Source organism: Chiloscyllium plagiosum, unplaced genomic scaffold, assembly GCF_037043375.1.
Source record: "Chiloscyllium plagiosum isolate Xiang-an unplaced genomic scaffold, Cpla_swu_hap1 HiC_scaffold_8, whole genome shotgun sequence".
Taxonomy (NCBI): domain Eukaryota; kingdom Metazoa; phylum Chordata; class Chondrichthyes; order Orectolobiformes; family Hemiscylliidae; genus Chiloscyllium; species Chiloscyllium plagiosum.
In genome coordinates, this window is record NW_028270146.1 from 27,501,010 (window position 1) to 27,519,038 (window position 18,029).

The following is an 18,029-nucleotide window of genomic DNA, read 5'->3' on the forward strand; positions in this document are numbered from 1 at the left end:
CACACTACCCCCCACTCTTACACTGGGGCACTATCCCCCCACTCCCGCACCGGGACACTAACACCCACTCCCATACTGGGGAACTAACCGCCATTCCCACACTGGGGCACTTTCCCCCACTCCTGCACTGGGGCACTGACCCCCACCCCCACACTGGGGCACTAACACCCACACCCATACTGGGGCACTATCCCCCACTCCCACACCGGGGGAATAAACCCCACTCCTAAAGCGGGGCACTGACCCCCACTCCCAAAGTGGGCACTAACCCCCACTCCGGCACCTAGGCACTAACCCCCACTCCCATACCGTGGCAGTAGCGCCCATTCCCGCACCGGGGCATTAATCCCCACTCCCACACAGTGGCACCATACCCCACTTGTACCCCGGGGCACTAACCTCCACTCTCATACCGGGGCACTAACCCCCACTCCCACACCGGGGCACTAACCCCCACTCTCACACGGGGGCACTAATCCCCACTCCCACACCGGGACACTAAGCCCTATTCCCACACTTGGGCTCTAACCCCCACTCCCACACCAGGCACTAGCCCCCACTCTCGCACCGGGGGAATAAACCCCACTCCCACACTGGGGCACTAACCCCCACTCCTAAAGCGGGGCACTAACCCCCACTCCCAAAGCGAGCACTAACCCCCACTCCCCCACGGTGGCACTAACTCCCACTCTCACACCGGGGCAATAACCCTCACTCCCACACCGGGCACTAACTCCAAATCCCGCACCTAGGCACTAACCCCCACTCCCATACTGTGGCAGTAGCCCCCACTCCCGCACCGGGGCACTAATCCCCACTCCCACACAGTGGCACCATACCCCACTTGCATGACGGGGCACTAACCTCCACTCTCACACCGGGGCACTAACCTCCACTCCCACACGGGGGCACTAACCCCCACTCCCACACGGGGGCACTAACCTCCACTCCCACACTCGGGCACTAATCCCCACTCCCACACCGGGACACTGAGCCCTATTCCCACACTTGGGCACTAACCCCCACTCCAGCACCAGCGCACTACCCCCCACTCTCACACTGGGGCACTATCACCCCACTCCCGCACCGGGAGACTAACACCCACAGCCATACTGGGGCACTAACCCCCACTCCCACACTGGGGCACTATCCCCCACTCCCACACTGGGGCACTAACCCCCACCCCCACACTGGGGCACTAACCCCCACTCTCACAAAGGGGCACTAACACCCACTCTCAGACGGGGGCACTAACCCCCACTCCCGCACTGGGGCACTAACCCCCACCCCCACACTGGGGCACTATCCCCCACTCCCACACCGGGGGAATAAACCCCACTCCCACACCGGGGCACTAACCCCCACTCCTAAAGCGGGGCACTAACCCCCACTCCCAAAGCGTGCACTAATCCCACTCCCCCACGGTGGCACTAACCCCCACTCTCATACCGGGGCAATAATCCTCACTCCCACACCGGGCACTAACTCCCAATCCCGCACCTAGGCACTAACCCCCACTCCCACACCGGGGCACTAATCCCCACTCCCACACAGTGGCACTAAACCCCACTTGCACCCCGGGGCACTAACCTCCACTCGCACACCGGGGCACTAAATCCCACTCCCACACCGGGGCATTTACCTCCACTCCAACCGGGGCACTAACCCCTACTCCCACACCAAGGCATTTACCCCCACTCCTACCGGGGCTCTAAACCCCAATCCCACAACAGGGCATTAACCCGCACTCCCGCACTGGGGCACTAACCCCCACTCACACACCAAGGCCCTTACCCCCACTCCTACACAGGGGCACTAAACCCCACTCCCACACCTGGGCACTAAACCCCACTCCCACATCTGGGCACTAACCCCCATTCCCACACCAGGGCACTAACCCCCACTCCCACACCGGGGCACTAACCCCTGCTCTCACACTGGGGCACTAACCCCCACTCCCACACGGGGGCACTAACTTCCACTCCCACACCGGGACACTAAGCCCTATTCCCACACTTGGGCACTAACCCCCACTCCCGCACCAGCACTCTACCCCCCACTCTTACACTGGGGCACTATCCCCCCACTCCCGCACCGGGACACTAACACCCACTCCCATACTGGGGCACTAACCGCCACTCCCACACTGGGGCACTTTCCCCCACTCCTGCACTGGGGCACTGACCCCCACCCCCACACTGGGGCACTAACACCCACTCTCATACTGGGGCACTATCCCCCACTCCCGCACCGGGGGAATAAACCCCATTCCTAACGCGGGGCACTAACCCCCACTCCCAAAGTGGGCACTAACCCCCACACCGGCACTAACCCCGACTCTCACACCGGGGCAATAACCCTCACTCCCACACCGGGCACTAACTCCCAATCCCGCACCTAGGCACTAACCCCCACTCCCATACCGTGGCAGTAGCCCCCACTCCCGCACCGGGGCATTAATCCCCACTCCCACACAGTGGCACCATACCCCACTTGCACCCCGGGGCACTAACCTTCACTCTCACACCAGGGCACTAAACCCCACTCCCACACCGGGGCATTTACCTCCACTCCAACCGGGGCACTAACCCCCACTCCCACACAGTGGCACTAAACCCCACTTGCACCCCGGGGCACTAACCTCCACTCGCACACCGGGGCACTAAATCCCACTCCCACACCGGGGCATTTACCTCCACTCCAACCGGGGCACTAACCCCCACTCCCACACCAAGGCATTTACACCCACTCCTAAAGCGGGGCTCTAACCCCCACTCCCACAGCAGGGCATTAACCCACACTCCCGCACTGGGGCACTAACCCCCACACACACCAAGGCCCTAACCCCCACTCCCACACAAGGGCACTAAACCCCACTCCCATACCTGGGCACTAAACCCCACTCCCACACCGGGGCTCTAAATTCCCTCTCCCACAGCAGGGCACTAACCCCCACTCCCACAGCAGGGCATTAACCCCCACTCCCGCACAGGGCCACTAACCCCCATTTCCACACCAGGGCACTAACCCCCACTCCCACAGCAGGGCACTAACCCCCACGCCCACACCAGGGCACTAACCCCTACTCTTACACCGGGGCACTAACCCCCACTCCCGCACCAGTGCACTACCCCCCACTCTCACACTGGGGCACTATCCCCCCACTCCCGCACCACGACTCTAACACCCACTCCCATACTGGGGCACTAACTGCCACTCCCACGCTGGGGCACTATCCCCCACTCCCACACTGGGGCACTAACCCCCACCCCCACACTGGGGCACTAACACCCACTCCCACATGGGGGAACTAACCCCCACTCTCACAAGGGGGCACTAACACCCACTCTCATACTGGGGCGCTAACCCCCACTCTCACACGGGGGTACTAACCGCCATTCCCGCACTGGAGCACGAACCCCCACTCGCACACTGGGGCACTATCCCACACCCCCACACTGGGGCACAACCCCCCACTCAGAAAGCGGGCACTAACCCCCATTCCCCCACGGTGACACTAACCCCCACTCTCATACCGGGGCAATAACCCCCACTCCCGCACCGGGGGAATAAACCCCACTCCTAAAGAGGGGCACTGACCCCCACTCCGGCACCGAGGCACTAACCCCCACTCCCATACCGTGGCAGTAGCGCCCATTCCCGCACCGGGGCATTAATCCCCACTCCCACACAGTGGCACCATACCTCACTTGCACCCCGGGGCACTAACCTCCACTCTCATACCAGGGCACTAACCCCCACTCCCACACCGGGGCACTAACCCCCACTCTCACACGGGGGCACTAATCCCCACTCCCACACCGGGACACTAAGCCCTATTCCCACACTTGGGCACTAACCCCCACTCCCGCACCAGGCACTAGCCCCCACTCTCGCACCGGGGGAATAAACCCCACTCCCACACTGGGGCACTAACCCCCACTCCTAAAGCGGGACACTAACCCCCACTCCCAAAGCGAGCACTAACCCCCACTCCCCCACGGTGGCACTAACCCCCACTCTCACACCGGGGCAATAACCCTCACTCCCACACCGGGGACTAACTCCAAATCCCGCACCGAGGCACTAACCCCCACTCCCATACTGTGGCAGTAGCCCCCACTCCCGCACCGGGGCACTAATCCCCACTCCCACATAGTGGCACCATACCCCACTTGCATGACGGGGCACTAACCTCCACTCCCACACGGGGGCACTAACCCCCACTCTCACACGGGGGCACTAACCCCCACTCCCATACTGGGGCACTAAACCCCACTCCCACACCGGGACACTAAGCCCTATTCCCACACTTGGGCACTAACCCCCACTCCCGCACCAGCACACTACCCCCCACTCTCACACTGGGGCACTATCACCCACTCCCGCACCGGGAGACTAACACCCACACCCATACTGGGGCACTAACCCCCACTCCCACACTGGGGCACTACCCCCCACTCCCACACTGGGGCACTAACCCCCACCCCCACACTGGGGCACTAACCCCCACTCTCACAAAGGGGCACTAACACCCACTTTCAGACGGGGGCACTAACCCCCACTCCCGCACTGGGGCACTAACCCCCACCCCCACACTGGGGCACTTTCCCCCACTCCCGCACCGGGGGAATAAACCCCACTCCCACACGGGGGCACTAAACCCCACTCCTAATGCGGGGCACTAACCCCCATTCTCAAAGCGGGCACTAAACCCCACTCCCCCACGGTGGCACTAACCCCCACTCTCACACCGGGGCAATAATCCTCACTCCCACACCGGGGCACTAACTCCCAATCCCGCACCTAGGCACTAACCCCCACTCCCATACCTTGGCAGTAGCCCCCACTCCCACACCGGGGCACTAATCCCCACTCCCACACAGTGGCACTAAACCCCACTTGCACCCCGGGGCACTAACCTCCACTCGCACACCGGGGCATATACCTCCACTCCAACCGGGGCACTAACCCCTACTCCCACACCAAGGCATTTACCCCCACTCCTACTGGGGCTCTAACCCCCAATCCCACAGCAGGGCATTGACCCACACTCCCGCACTGGGGCACTAACCCCCACTCACACACCAAGTCCCTAACCCCCACTCCTACACAGGGGCACTAAACCCCACTCCCACACCTGGGCACTAAACCCCACTCCCACATCTGGGCACTAACCCCCATTCCCACACCAGGACACTAACCCCCACTCCCACACCGGGGCACTAACCCCTGTTCTCACACTGGGGCACTAACCCCCACTCCCACACGGGGGCACTAACCCCCACTCTCACACGGGGGCACTAACCCGAACTCCCACACTGGGGCACGAATCCCCACTCCCATACCGGGACACCACGCCCTATTCCCACACTGGGGCACTATCACCCCACTCCCGCACTGGGAGACTAACACCCACACCCATACTGGGGCACTAACCCCCACTCCCACACTGGGGCACTACCCCCACTCCCACACTGGGGCACTAACCCCCACCCCCACACTGGGGCACTAACCCCCACTCTCACAAAGGGGCACTAACACCCACTCTCAGACGGGGGCACTAACCCCCACTCCCGCACTGGGGCACCACCCCCCACCCCCACACTGGGGCACTATCCCCCACTCCTGCACCGGGGGAATAAACCCCACTCCCACACCGGGCACTAACCCCCACTCCTAAAGCGGGGCACTAACCCCCACTCCCAAAGCGGGCACTAACCCCCACTCCCCCACTGTGGCACTAACCCCCACTCCCATACCGTGGCAGTAGCCCCCACTCCCACACCGGGGCACTAATCCCCACTCCCACACAGTGGCACTAAACCCCACTTGCACCCGGGGCACTAAACCCCACTCCCACATCTGGGCACTAACCCCCATTCCCACACCAGGGCACTAACCCCCACTCCCACAGCAGGGCACTAACCCCCACTCCCAGACCGGGGCACTAACCCCTACTCTCACACTGGGGCACTAACCCCCACTCCCACACGGGGGCACTAACTCCCACTCCCACACCGGGACACTAAGCCCTATTCCCACACTTGGGCACTAACCCCCACTCCCGCACCAGCACACTACCCCCCACTCTTACACTGGGGCACTATCCCCCCACTCCCGCACCGGGACACTAACACCCACTCCCATACTGGGGAACTAACCGCCATTCCCACACTGGGGCACTTTCCCCCACTCCTGCACTGGGGCACTGACCCCCACCCCCACACTGGGGCACTAACACCCACACCCATACTGGGGCACTATCCCCCACTCCCGCACCGGGGGAATAAACCCCACTCCTAAAGCGGGGCACTGACCCCCACTCCCAAAGTGGGCACTAACCCCCACTCCGGCACCTAGGCACTAACCCCCACTCCCATACCGTGGCAGTAGCGCCCATTCCCGCACCGGGGCATTAATCCCCACTCCCACACAGTGGCACCATACCCCACTTGTACCCCGGGGCACTAACCTCCACTCTCATACCGGGGCACTAACCCCCACTCCCACACCGGGGCACTAACCCCCACTCTCCCACGGGGGCACTAATCCCCACTCCCACACCGGGACACTAAGCCCTATTCCCACACTTGGGCACTAACCCCCACTCCCACACCAGGCACTAGCCCCCACTCTCGCACCGGGGGAATAAACCCCACTCCCACACTGGGGCACTAACCCCCACTCCCAAAGCGAGCACTAACCCCCACTCCCCCACGGTGGCACTAACCCCCATTCTCACACCGGGGCAATAACCCTCACTCCCACACCGGGCACTAACTCCAAATCCCGCACCTAGGCACTAACCCCCACTCCCATACTGTGGCAGTAGCCCCCACTCCCGCACCGGGGCACTAATCCCCACTCCCACACAGTGGCACCATACCCCACTTGCATGACGGGGCACTAACCTCCACTCTCACACCGGGGCACTAACCTCCACTCCCACACGGGGGCACTAACCCCCACTCCCACACAGGGGCACTAACCTCCACTCCCACACTTGGGCACTCATCCCCACTCCCACACCGGGACACTAAGCCCTATTCCCACACTTGGGCACTAACCCCCACTCCAGCACCAGCACACTACCCCCACTCTCACACTGGGGCACTATCACCCCACTCCTGCACCGGGAGACTAACACCCACACCCATACTGGGGCACTAACCCCCACTCCCACACTGGGGCACTATCCCCCACTCCCACACTGGGGCACTAACCCCCACCCCCACACTGGGGCACTAACCCCCACTCTCACAAAGGGGCACTAACACCCACTCTCAGACGGGGGCACTAACCCCCACTCCCGCACTGGGGCACTAACCCCCACCCCCACACTGGGGCACTATCCCCCACTCCCACACCGGGGGAATAAACCCCACTCCCACACCGGGGCACTAACCCCCACTCCTAAAGCGGGGCACTAACCCCCACTCCCAAAGCGTGCACTAACCCCCACTCCCCCACGGTGGCACTAACCCCCACTCTCACACCGGGGCAATAATCCTCACTCCCACACCGGGCACTAACTCCCAATCCCGCACCTAGGCACTAACCCCCACTCCCACACCGGGGCACTAATCCCCACTCCCCCACAGTGGCACTAAACCCCACTTGCACCCCGGGGCACTAACCTCCACTCGCACACCGGGGCACTAAATCCCACTCCCACACCGGGGCATTTACCTCCACTCCAACCGGGGCACTAACCCCTACTCCCACACCAAGGCATTTACCCCCACTCCTACCGGGGCTCTAAACCCCAATCCCAAACAGGGCATTAACCCGCACTCCCGCACTGGGGCACTAACCCCCACTCACACACCAGGGCCCTTACCCCCACTCCTACACAGGGGCACTAAACCCCACTCCCACACCTGGGCACTAAACCCCACTCCCACATCTGGGCACTAACCCCCATTCCCACACCAGGGCACTAACCCCCACTGCCACACCGGGGCACTAACCCCTGCTCTCACACTGGGGCACTAACCCCCACTCCCACACGGGGGCACTAACTTCCACTCCCACACCGGGACACTAAGCCCTATTCCCACACTTGGGCACTAACCCCCACTCCCGCACCAGCACTCTACCCCCCACTCTTACACTGGGGCACTATCCCCCCACTCCCGCACCGGGACACTAACACCCACTCCCATACTGGGGCACTAACCGCCACTCCCACACTGGGGCACTTTCCCCCACTCCTGCACTGGGGCACTGACCCCCACCCCCACACTGGGGCACTAACACCCACTCTCATACTGGGGCACTATCCCCCACTCCCGCACCGGGGGAATAAACCCCATTCCTAACGCGGGGCACTAACCCCCACTCCCAAAGTGGGCACTAACCCCCACACCGGCACTAACCCCGACTCTCACACCGGGGCAATAACCCTCACTCCCACACCGGGCACTAACTCCCAATCCCGCACCTAGGCACTAACCCCCACTCCCATACTGTGGCAGTAGCCCCCACTCCCGCACCGGGGCATTAATCCCCACTCCCACACAGTGGCACCATACCCCACTTGCACCCCGGGGCACTAACCTTCACTCTCACACCAGGGCACTAAACCCCACTCCCACACCGGGGCATTTACCTCCACTCCAACCGGGGCACTAACCCCCACTCCCACACCAAGGCATTTACACCCACTCCTAAAGCGGGGCTCTAACCCCCACTCCCACAGCAGGGCATTAACCCACACTCCCGCACTGGGGCACTAACCCCCACACACACCAAGGCCCTAACCCCCACTGCCACACAGGGGCACTAAACCCCACTCCCATACCTGGGCACTAAACCCCACTCCCACACCGGGGCTCTAAATTCCCTCTCCCACAGCAGGGCACTAACCCCCACTCCCACAGCAGGGCATTAACCCCCACTCCCGCACAGGGCCACTAACCCCCATTTCCACACCAGGGCACTAACCCCCACTCCCACAGCAGGGCACTAACCCACACTCCCACACCGGGGCACTAACCCTTACTCTTACACCGGGGCACTAATCCCCACTCCCACACCGGGACACTAAGCCCTATTCCTACACTTGGGCACTAACCCCCACTCCTGCACCAGCGCACTACCCCCCACTCTCACACTGGGGCACTATCCCCCCACTCCCGCACCACGACTCTAACACCCACTCCCATACTGGGGCACTAACTGTCACTCCCACGCTGGGGCACTATCCCCCACTCCCACACTGGGACACTAACCCCCACCCCCACACTGGGGCACTAACACCCACTCCCACATGGGGGAACTAACCCCCACTCTCACAAGGGGGCACTAACACCCACTCTCATACTGGGGCGCTAACCCCCACTCTCACACGGGGGTACTAACCGCCATTCCCGCACTGGAACACTAACCCCCACTCGCACACTGGGGCACTATCCCACACCCCCACACTGGGGCACTAACCCCCACTTTCACACGGGAGCACTAACCCCCACTCTCACAAGGGGGCACTAACACCCACTCCTATACTAGGGCATTATTCCCCACTCCCACAGCAGGACACTAACCCCCACTCCCACACCGGGGCACTAACCCCCACTCCCGCACCGGGGCACAAACCCCCACTCCCGCACCGGGCCACTATCCCCCACTCCCACACCGGGGCACTAACCCCCACTCCCACACAAGGGCTCTAACCCCCACTCACACACTGGGGCACTAACCCCCACTCCCACACAAGGGCCCTAACCCCCACCCTCACACCGGGGCACTAACCCCCACTCCCACACCAGGGCACTAACACCCACTCCCATACTGGGGCACTAACCCCCACTCCCATACCGTGGCACTAACCCCCACTCCCACACAAGGGCCCTAACCCCCACTCCCACACCAGGGCACTAACACCCACTCCCATACTGGGGCACTAACCCCCACTCCCACAGCAGGACACTAACCACCACTCCACTACACAGAATGAACGAGTTTCAGCTGGAGCATCTTACTCCGCTGCCACTTTACCAGAAGTTCATGGGCAGATTTCGTACAATTTGCTGATTATGCACAGTTGTTATGTTTGCCAATTAGGGCTATACCAGAATATGTGCAACGGAAAACCTTTACAATCTGGATTCAGACCATTTTGCCAGTTTAAATAAACAGGATATTTTTCTTTCCTTAGAGTAGCAGTTTGAAAGAGTTTGCGGCCTGTGGCATTCCCTTGATGGAGCACAATGCACGCTCTGTGGCACAAGGCCTGAAGTTCAACAGTCATCTGAGGGTTTTACGTTTGGATAATGCCAGTTTAAGTGGGCGGCCTCTGATGCTACTAGGTATATTTTTGTCTCCTCTTACTCTTGCTTTCACAGGCTGTAAAGATGGCATACTGTGAGAAAAGGACCATTTGACCATGTTAGAAGAAGGGTGCCCGCATTACTTTGGGGCTGGGGCTCTCATTAAAGAGATTATTCCTGGAACTAGCCTTTAATGTGGAGTATTTTATATTGATGCCGCATGTAAAAATAACTATTTCTTGCTGTGAGGCTTGGTGGGAGGGAATGCTATGATGGGGGAGATATACCACTGAAATGGCTTATAAATCAGACGAGTGTCATTTGGATTAGCCTTTTGCATCTTTATCATTAAAATATCAATCTTTAAGAACTTCAAATCAAACCAAATCATAAAAGTAAAGACTTCTACACAGGATGTAAAGAATAAGTAGAACATTAAGGAATATAATTAACTCCAGTAACACACTACTGAGTGTGCTCACGTAAAACTCTTTGTGTTATTTTAATGCAATTGTTAACCCTTGGGTTAATGATTCCATTAGAAATATGCAGAATGGAATTTTCTGTGATTGTATTATGAAATGTAAGATCCAGCAGGTTAGGCCTCTTGAGATTTCATATCAATGCCCAGACTTTTTGAGAACTCATCTTCATATTTTGCTAATTTCATGCAGCTGAATCTGTTGCTTCCTGTCTGACTTCCCACAGTTTCTGCCCTGAATGTGAACCAAATGCTACAGGAACTTTACTTGGCAGACAACAACCTGAACAGCGTTCAGGACTCCATGTACCTGCGAGAGCTGTTGCAATCTAACTGTACCATAAGACTGTTAGACCTTAAAAACAATTGTATCTTCGACACAGGTAAATAGTAGTGGTACAGTAAACAATGAATCTTAACAATGGATTAAGTAACTTGGAACATGTTTCATTTTCTGGTCACTTTGATTCCACTTTAAAACTGGCCTGTATCGCAATCATTTGTTGTTTTTGGGTGCATTTGCTATGTGATAACCAGGACCAGTACGGAACATTGGAATTGACTTACAGTGTCACTTGTGGCTTGAGGTCACTTGTACATCCGAGTCAGGTCTGAGAAAGTCCCATTCCAAAGAGTTGAGCAATAAAATCCAGGCTGATGTGCCAATTAATGAGTGATGCATTGTCAAAAGTGTTAACATTGAAATTGTTAATCTGAGGCCCTGACTTCTGCACTACTAATTGAAAAATAACAGGGGAATTATCCTAATGTCCCAATCAATCTTTATCCCTTAATCAAAATCATTGAAATAAATTATCGCAGCATTATCAAATAGTTGTTATGGAAATTAAGCCACTGTACGACTCTGAGAGGTTGTAAAAGTTACCATAAAAATTACATTTTATTTAACAGTGTAGAACAAGTCTTCTTAGGTCTTCTTCCTGAATGGAATATAGTTTACACTGAAATTAATTATGATATGTTTCCAACTCTCTCTGTACTGACCTCGATTACACACACACATCTTTGGATCAGGGTTTTAACCTAGAACCTTCTGAGTCATAGAGTCATACAGCACAGAAATACACCCTTTGGTCCTACCAGTTCATGCTGAATAGAATCCCAAACTAAACTAGTCCTCACTGCCTGCTCCTGGTCCAAATCCCTCCAAACCTTTCCTGCCAGAGTTGGAGGATCTGAGCTACAGAGAGAAGCTGAACAGGCTGGGGCTGTTTTCCTTGGAGCGTCAGAGGCTGAGGGGTGACCTTAAAGAAGTTTACAAAATTATGTGGGGCATGGATAGGATAAACAGACAAAATCTTTTCCCTGGGGTCGGGGAGTCCAGAACTAGAGGGCATAGGTTTAGGGTGAGAGGGGAAAGATATAATAGAGACCTAAGAGACAACTTTTTCATGCAGAGGATGGTACGTGTATGGAATGAGCTGCCAGAGGATGTGGTGGAGGCTGGTACAATTGCAACATTTAAAAGACAATTGGATGGGTATATGAATAGGAAGGGTTTGGAGGGATATGGGCTGGGTGCTGGTAGGTGGGGCTAGTTTGGGTTGGGATATCTGGTCGGCATGGACGGGCTAGACCGAAGAATCTGTTTCCACGCTGTACATCTCTATGACTCTATTCATGGAATTTTCCAAATGTCTTTTAAACGTTGTATTTGTACCCACATCCACCACTTCCTCCGGAAGTTCATTCCACACACGAACCACCCTATGTATTAAAAATTTGCTCCTCATGACTTTTTAAAATCTCTCTCCTCTTACCTTAAAATGTCCCTGTAGCCTTGAAATTCCCCCATCCTAGAGAAAAAAACAACTACCATTAACCCTATCAATAGCCCTCATTATTTTATAAACTTCCGTAAGATCATCTCTCAACCTTTTATGTTCCAGTGAAGAGAATGCAACCACTGAGCCAAGGCCACTAGTTCACACAGGATTGTTTACACAGTATTCCTTTTCCTTGGTGCATTTACGGTCAGTTTGTATTATATTTTCCAGTGCGTTGAAATTGGGACATTTACTAACTCTGGTACAAGTTAATGTGTAAAATTCCAGGAACAAATGTATACACCTATGATGCATGATTCCTCACAGTCTGTGAGACACAGTATAGCAATGTTTAGTCTTTAACTTTCCTAAATCAGAATCTATCAAGATTCTGATATCAAGGTGGGATTCTTCAAATTGTAGACACTTTTGTATGATTGTAGGCCTCTGGAGTGAGTGGGATTTGATCTCAGGCCTGCTGACTCAAAGATGGAGACACTACCACCGTGCCATGAGCTTTCATCATCAGATTCTATGCTTGTCACCAGCATGTATGGCAAATATCAGTGAAACAAAGTTTCAGAATCATGGGAGCAAAGTGCTGCCAGAAGGAGTGGTGGGAGGTGCATTCAAGGTCACTTAAAATAGATCAGTACCATTTTTTAATGAAAGTACCTCACTGGTAATCTTCACCTTTTGAGTACCCATGTGTCAAAATTTCACAGTGACTCAGAACTGAATCAAGGCACGTTTGAAAGATTTAGAAACAACATAAAGGTTACAAGGCAGTTCTGAGAGTTAACTAGTTGAATCTGTTTCTAGGACTGAAAGATATCTGTGAAGGTCTAAAAAGACAGAAGCAAGGTCTGAAAACACTTATACTTTGGAACAACAAACTAACACATAAAGGGATGAGTCACCTAGCTGCTATTCTAGTAAGTTTATCATTTTAACAATAATAGTGATATTCTGTATATAGACAGCATACAATAGATCTGCTTATTGATGAGATTACTTGCTGTGTCTTAAATTTTGAACACTGAGTTTAAGTCTCAGGATTACTTGAAGCCAAAAAGAGATGTTTTGTCAAGGTGCTGTCTTTCAGATGAGATTTTGAACTGGAGCCCTGACTGCTCTCTGGTGATTTACATCAAATTCTACATTGGTGTTTGTTCTCATGGACAAAGGGGACAATTCAAAGTACCTGAAAGCAAGCAGTAAGAGGAGGTATATAATGGAATTATAGTCATACAGCATGGAAACAGACCTTTTGTTCCAACTAGTCCATGCCAACCATGTTCCAAACTAAATTACTCCCACCAGACTGTGCATGACCCATATCCATCCAAACCTTTCCTATTCATGTACTTATCCAAATGCTTTATAAATGTTGTAACTGTTCCTGCATCTGTCACTTCCTTTGGCAGTTCATTTCATGCCCCCTAGTTTTGAACTCCCCACCCTAGGAAAAAGACTTTTGCTATTCACCTAACCTATGCCCCTCATGATTTTATAAACCTCTATAAGATCACCCTTCAACCTCCAATGCTTCAATGAAAAAAGTCCCAGTCTATTCATCCTCTCCAGATACATCAAGCCCTCTATTCCTGGCAACGTGTTGGTAAATGTTTTCTGACCACTTTGCAATTTAATAATATCTTACCTATAGCAAGGTGACCAGAACTGCATGTAGTACTCCAGAAGAGGCCTCATCAATGTCCTGCAGAACCTCAACATGATGCTCCATTCCTATATTAAAAGATCTGAGCAATAAAGGCAAGTGTGCTAAACACCTTCTTAACCACCCTATCTAAATGTGAAGCAAAATTCAAAGAATCATGTACCTGAATCCCTAGGTCTCTTTCTTCTACAACATTTCCCAGGGCCTTACCATTAATTGTATAAATGCTGCCCGTATTTATTTTACCAAAATGCAATACCTTGCATTTATCCAGATTAAACTCCGCCTGCCACTTCTCAGCCCATTGACCCAATTGATCAAGATCTCTTTGTAGTCTTAGAGATTCTTCTTCACTGTCCACTATATCACCAAATTTGGTGTAATCCACAAAGTTACTAACCATGTCTCCTATATTCTCATCCAATCGTATATATAAATGACAAACAGAGGTGGACCCAACACTGATCTCTGTGGAACACTGCTGGTCACAGGTCCTTCATCTGAAAAACAACCCTCTGTCTGGCATTCCTCTTTGAAATTAGATATACTATTTTGGGCAAACCATTTTTTCCTGAGTTAATAATTTCACCAGGCTCTATCTTCGAACTTCTTAGAGCTTTTCCTTTATTTGTCCATGGGATATGGGCATCGCTGGCTAGGCTAGTCTTCTTTGTCCACCCTGAATTGCCTTGGACAAGATGGTGATGAGCTGTCTTCTTAAACTTGGGGTGTAGAGATATCTACAGTGGTGTTAAGAAGGGAGTTTGACTCAGTATTAATGAAACAATGGACTGTAACTCCAAGTCAGGATGGTGCTCATAACAAACATAACTTAAAATAGCAAAGTAACAAATGTATTATAGAAGAAACACTGGACTCAGACACTGGTTGAGAAAAGAGTTAAGCTGAAACTTTATTGCTGGAACAGCACAGCAGGTCAGGCAGCATCTAGGGAACAGAAGATTTGACGTTTCGGGCACATGCCCTTCTTCAGGAACATGCCCTCCTGAAGAAGGGCATGTGCCCGAAACGTCGAATCTTCTGTTCCCTAGATGCTGCCTGACCTGCTGTGCTGTTCCAGCAATAAAGTTTCAGCTTTGATCTCCAGCGTCTGCAGACCTCACTTTCTCCTCTGAGAAAAGAGTTAAGGCAAGTGACCAAAGCTGATTTGAGAGGGTGGTTTTCATGAACACCTTTGAAGGCAGGAACAGTTGAAATCAAGGGAAAGGGTGTTTCAGAAGGGTTGGTGGAGATATATTGTGATTCAGTTGGGATAGAGGAAGCTTGAACATTCTGGAAGTGGGTATGGCAAAGCCAGGAGTTTTACAGCTGTAGACAAGGGGTTTAAAGGGAATGTTTTGCAGAATAGTGATATCAATGGAGGGCAGTGAAAAGAGAGGTGATATTTGAGTGAGATCTATGTGAAAGAGGATTTGTTCAATGTCACATGACAAAGTAACAGGGATCTTTCTGAAAAAGAAAAGAACATGCATTGTAATAAGTTTCTGAAAATCCTGGCAGGAATATGTCCTGAGTTATACTGTCAAAGCAGCAATTTGGAAGTAATTCAATAGATCATGGTGAAGAACCAGAGTGTTTTGCCAAATGGATAAAATATGATAGCCCAAATGGTCGTCCTCATCCATATTTATATTATGATTATATAAATTGAGAACATTCATTCTAAGTGTTGGTTAAACAGCAAGCTGGACTTTTCCTCAGTAAAGTAGCAACTGTGTCTGGAAATAAAGCTGTCTTCCAGAGTCTAATTTAACTTCAGGCTCATAAATACTTGCGTTTTATTCATTCAGAGTTGTTTCATTGCTGGGTGTTCCTCAATGAACCACAAGTTGTGTCATTCTAATCTTTCAATATTACTTCAAATAATCTGAGTTTTCTTTTGACATTAGCTGCCAGTTTCAAACAATATTAGCTTGCTTTGTCAATATTTGCAGATGTTTCCTTATGTCTTGCATTGAACCAGTGTGAAAATAAATAATACAGAACAAAGCACTTTGAAAATTAAGAATGGTCACAAAATTTCTGTAAGTTATTAATTAATGGCACCCATCTTTAACTAAACTTGACCTTGCCCTCCATTTAGCTTAAAGCTGCAAGTGTGAGATGGAAACATTGCAGGCCCCTTGACAGGACATCAGGAATTTAAGTTTATTGGGCAAGCACACCTGAAGTATTTCCTTAACTAGTCATATTGTGGTTTTGTAGGAAAGGGGAATTTGTTGTCAAATAAGATGCAGAAATAAATTGATGAGAGGGAAAGACAGACTAGATTTAAAAGAGAAAACAAAAGGGACAGAAAGTAGTTCGCAACTAATTTTCAGAGTTTGATCAGTAGTAGTGAACATTTACATTTTGGGAAACAGGCACTGAGACTTGAGAAAAACGACTTTAACTTTCTGCGGCAAGTTTCCTTTGTGCTTACTGTGCAATTACAGGAACTTTGCAGCATTCATTGCATTTGAGACAGTGGGCAGGTTGCATTTTCGCCAAGCTAATGGGGAAGTGTTTCTTTGCCAACAACAAACTCTTCACTTCCAGGTTTAATCATGCATCTGTTTTCTTCTGAAGTTGTTGAGACATTTGCATTTAAATAATGCTGCCAGCTATTCATTCTACCATTATTTTGACAGCAATGTTTGGGCCGTTGATTCAGAAGTGTAGTTTCAACAGGATTGCCAACAATCAATTTGCATTATTTGCTTTTTAATAAACCCCAAAATCTGTCAAAGGAATGATTTTGCTTACTTATATTTCTCCTTAATGATTGAAATATTTAGCTGCATTTTTCTTCATGAAATTCTGCAGTATTTATTCGATACACTTGTATTCATAAACTGTTTATCTCGTCCTACATGCTTGTGTGTTTCAGCACTGATTCGCTCCAAGTCTAACTAGGATCAAAATCAACAGAAAGACAAGAAAAATGAAGCACAATCAAATGTCAATATGTTCATTCTTCAAATTTTTGAACTAATTTGTTTCATTTCCTTTATGAATAATTGGACACATACTGATATTCCAATGCCAGTTCTGTGGATTGTACATACTAGTTTGATCTGCCCATTCACTACAGCCTGATTGATTAATCACACAACCTGCTTGTTTGCAAAAATAAAGCCTCTGGTTCTGACCTCATGCAATTAAACAGTAAGTACTGTAATTTTGGTGATATCGCCACTGCCAAAAAGTAACACATCAACGATATATTGGAAGACCCCCTGCTGCTATTCGACATTCATGTAGAATCTCTGACAGTATCCGCTCCCCAGCTAAAAATATTCATTGATAAGGTAAAAACGACCATGTAATCTGACAATACATAAGGTGGAAGGGAGACAGATTAAAGACCCAGTACTGATTTTTTTTTAACATTAAATTGCAAGGCTTGCACATGGAAACACAAAATAAGAGCAGCCCTCTTCCGTGCGGGTGCCATTTCCCTGTGAAGATTTTGATTAAATAATACATGCCTCATATAAAAGCGTCAAAGGCCAACCTTGTACTATGTGATTAGGAGAGATAAGCAGACATTCTTAAAGCTGTGATTATTGTAATTAGCTCGCAGTGTCAATTGAGTTCAAACGATGACACTTGTAAAGTGTTACCAAGGCATTTATTATCCTTATAAACAGTTATGCCTCCTGCTTCTAATGCAAGAGCCAGACAAGGTTTCTTGTATTATTAAAGAATCCTTTTTTAAAGCAAGGATATATTTATTTCATATCATTTTTTTCTCATAATGTTTCTTCAGTCTTAATAGGGCCTGAAAGGACTCGCCCCAATCT

At 52.0% G+C, this 18,029-nt stretch overlaps 1 protein-coding gene across 3 annotated transcripts in view; it reads left to right on the plus strand.

Moving 5' to 3' along the window:
• LOC122553415 (protein phosphatase 1 regulatory subunit 37) overlaps positions 1-18,029 on the plus strand; it is a 266,984-nt gene that overhangs the window by 94,241 nt on the left and 154,714 nt on the right. For all 3 annotated transcript variants that reach the window (XM_043697155.2, XM_087989667.1, XM_087989666.1), the window contains 3 exons: positions 10,163-10,313; positions 10,983-11,138; positions 13,365-13,477. In XM_043697155.2, the coding sequence (XP_043553090.2) occupies positions 10,163-10,313; positions 10,983-11,138; positions 13,365-13,477 (420 nt within the window). The remainder of the gene's footprint in view (positions 1-10,162; positions 10,314-10,982; positions 11,139-13,364; positions 13,478-18,029) is intronic.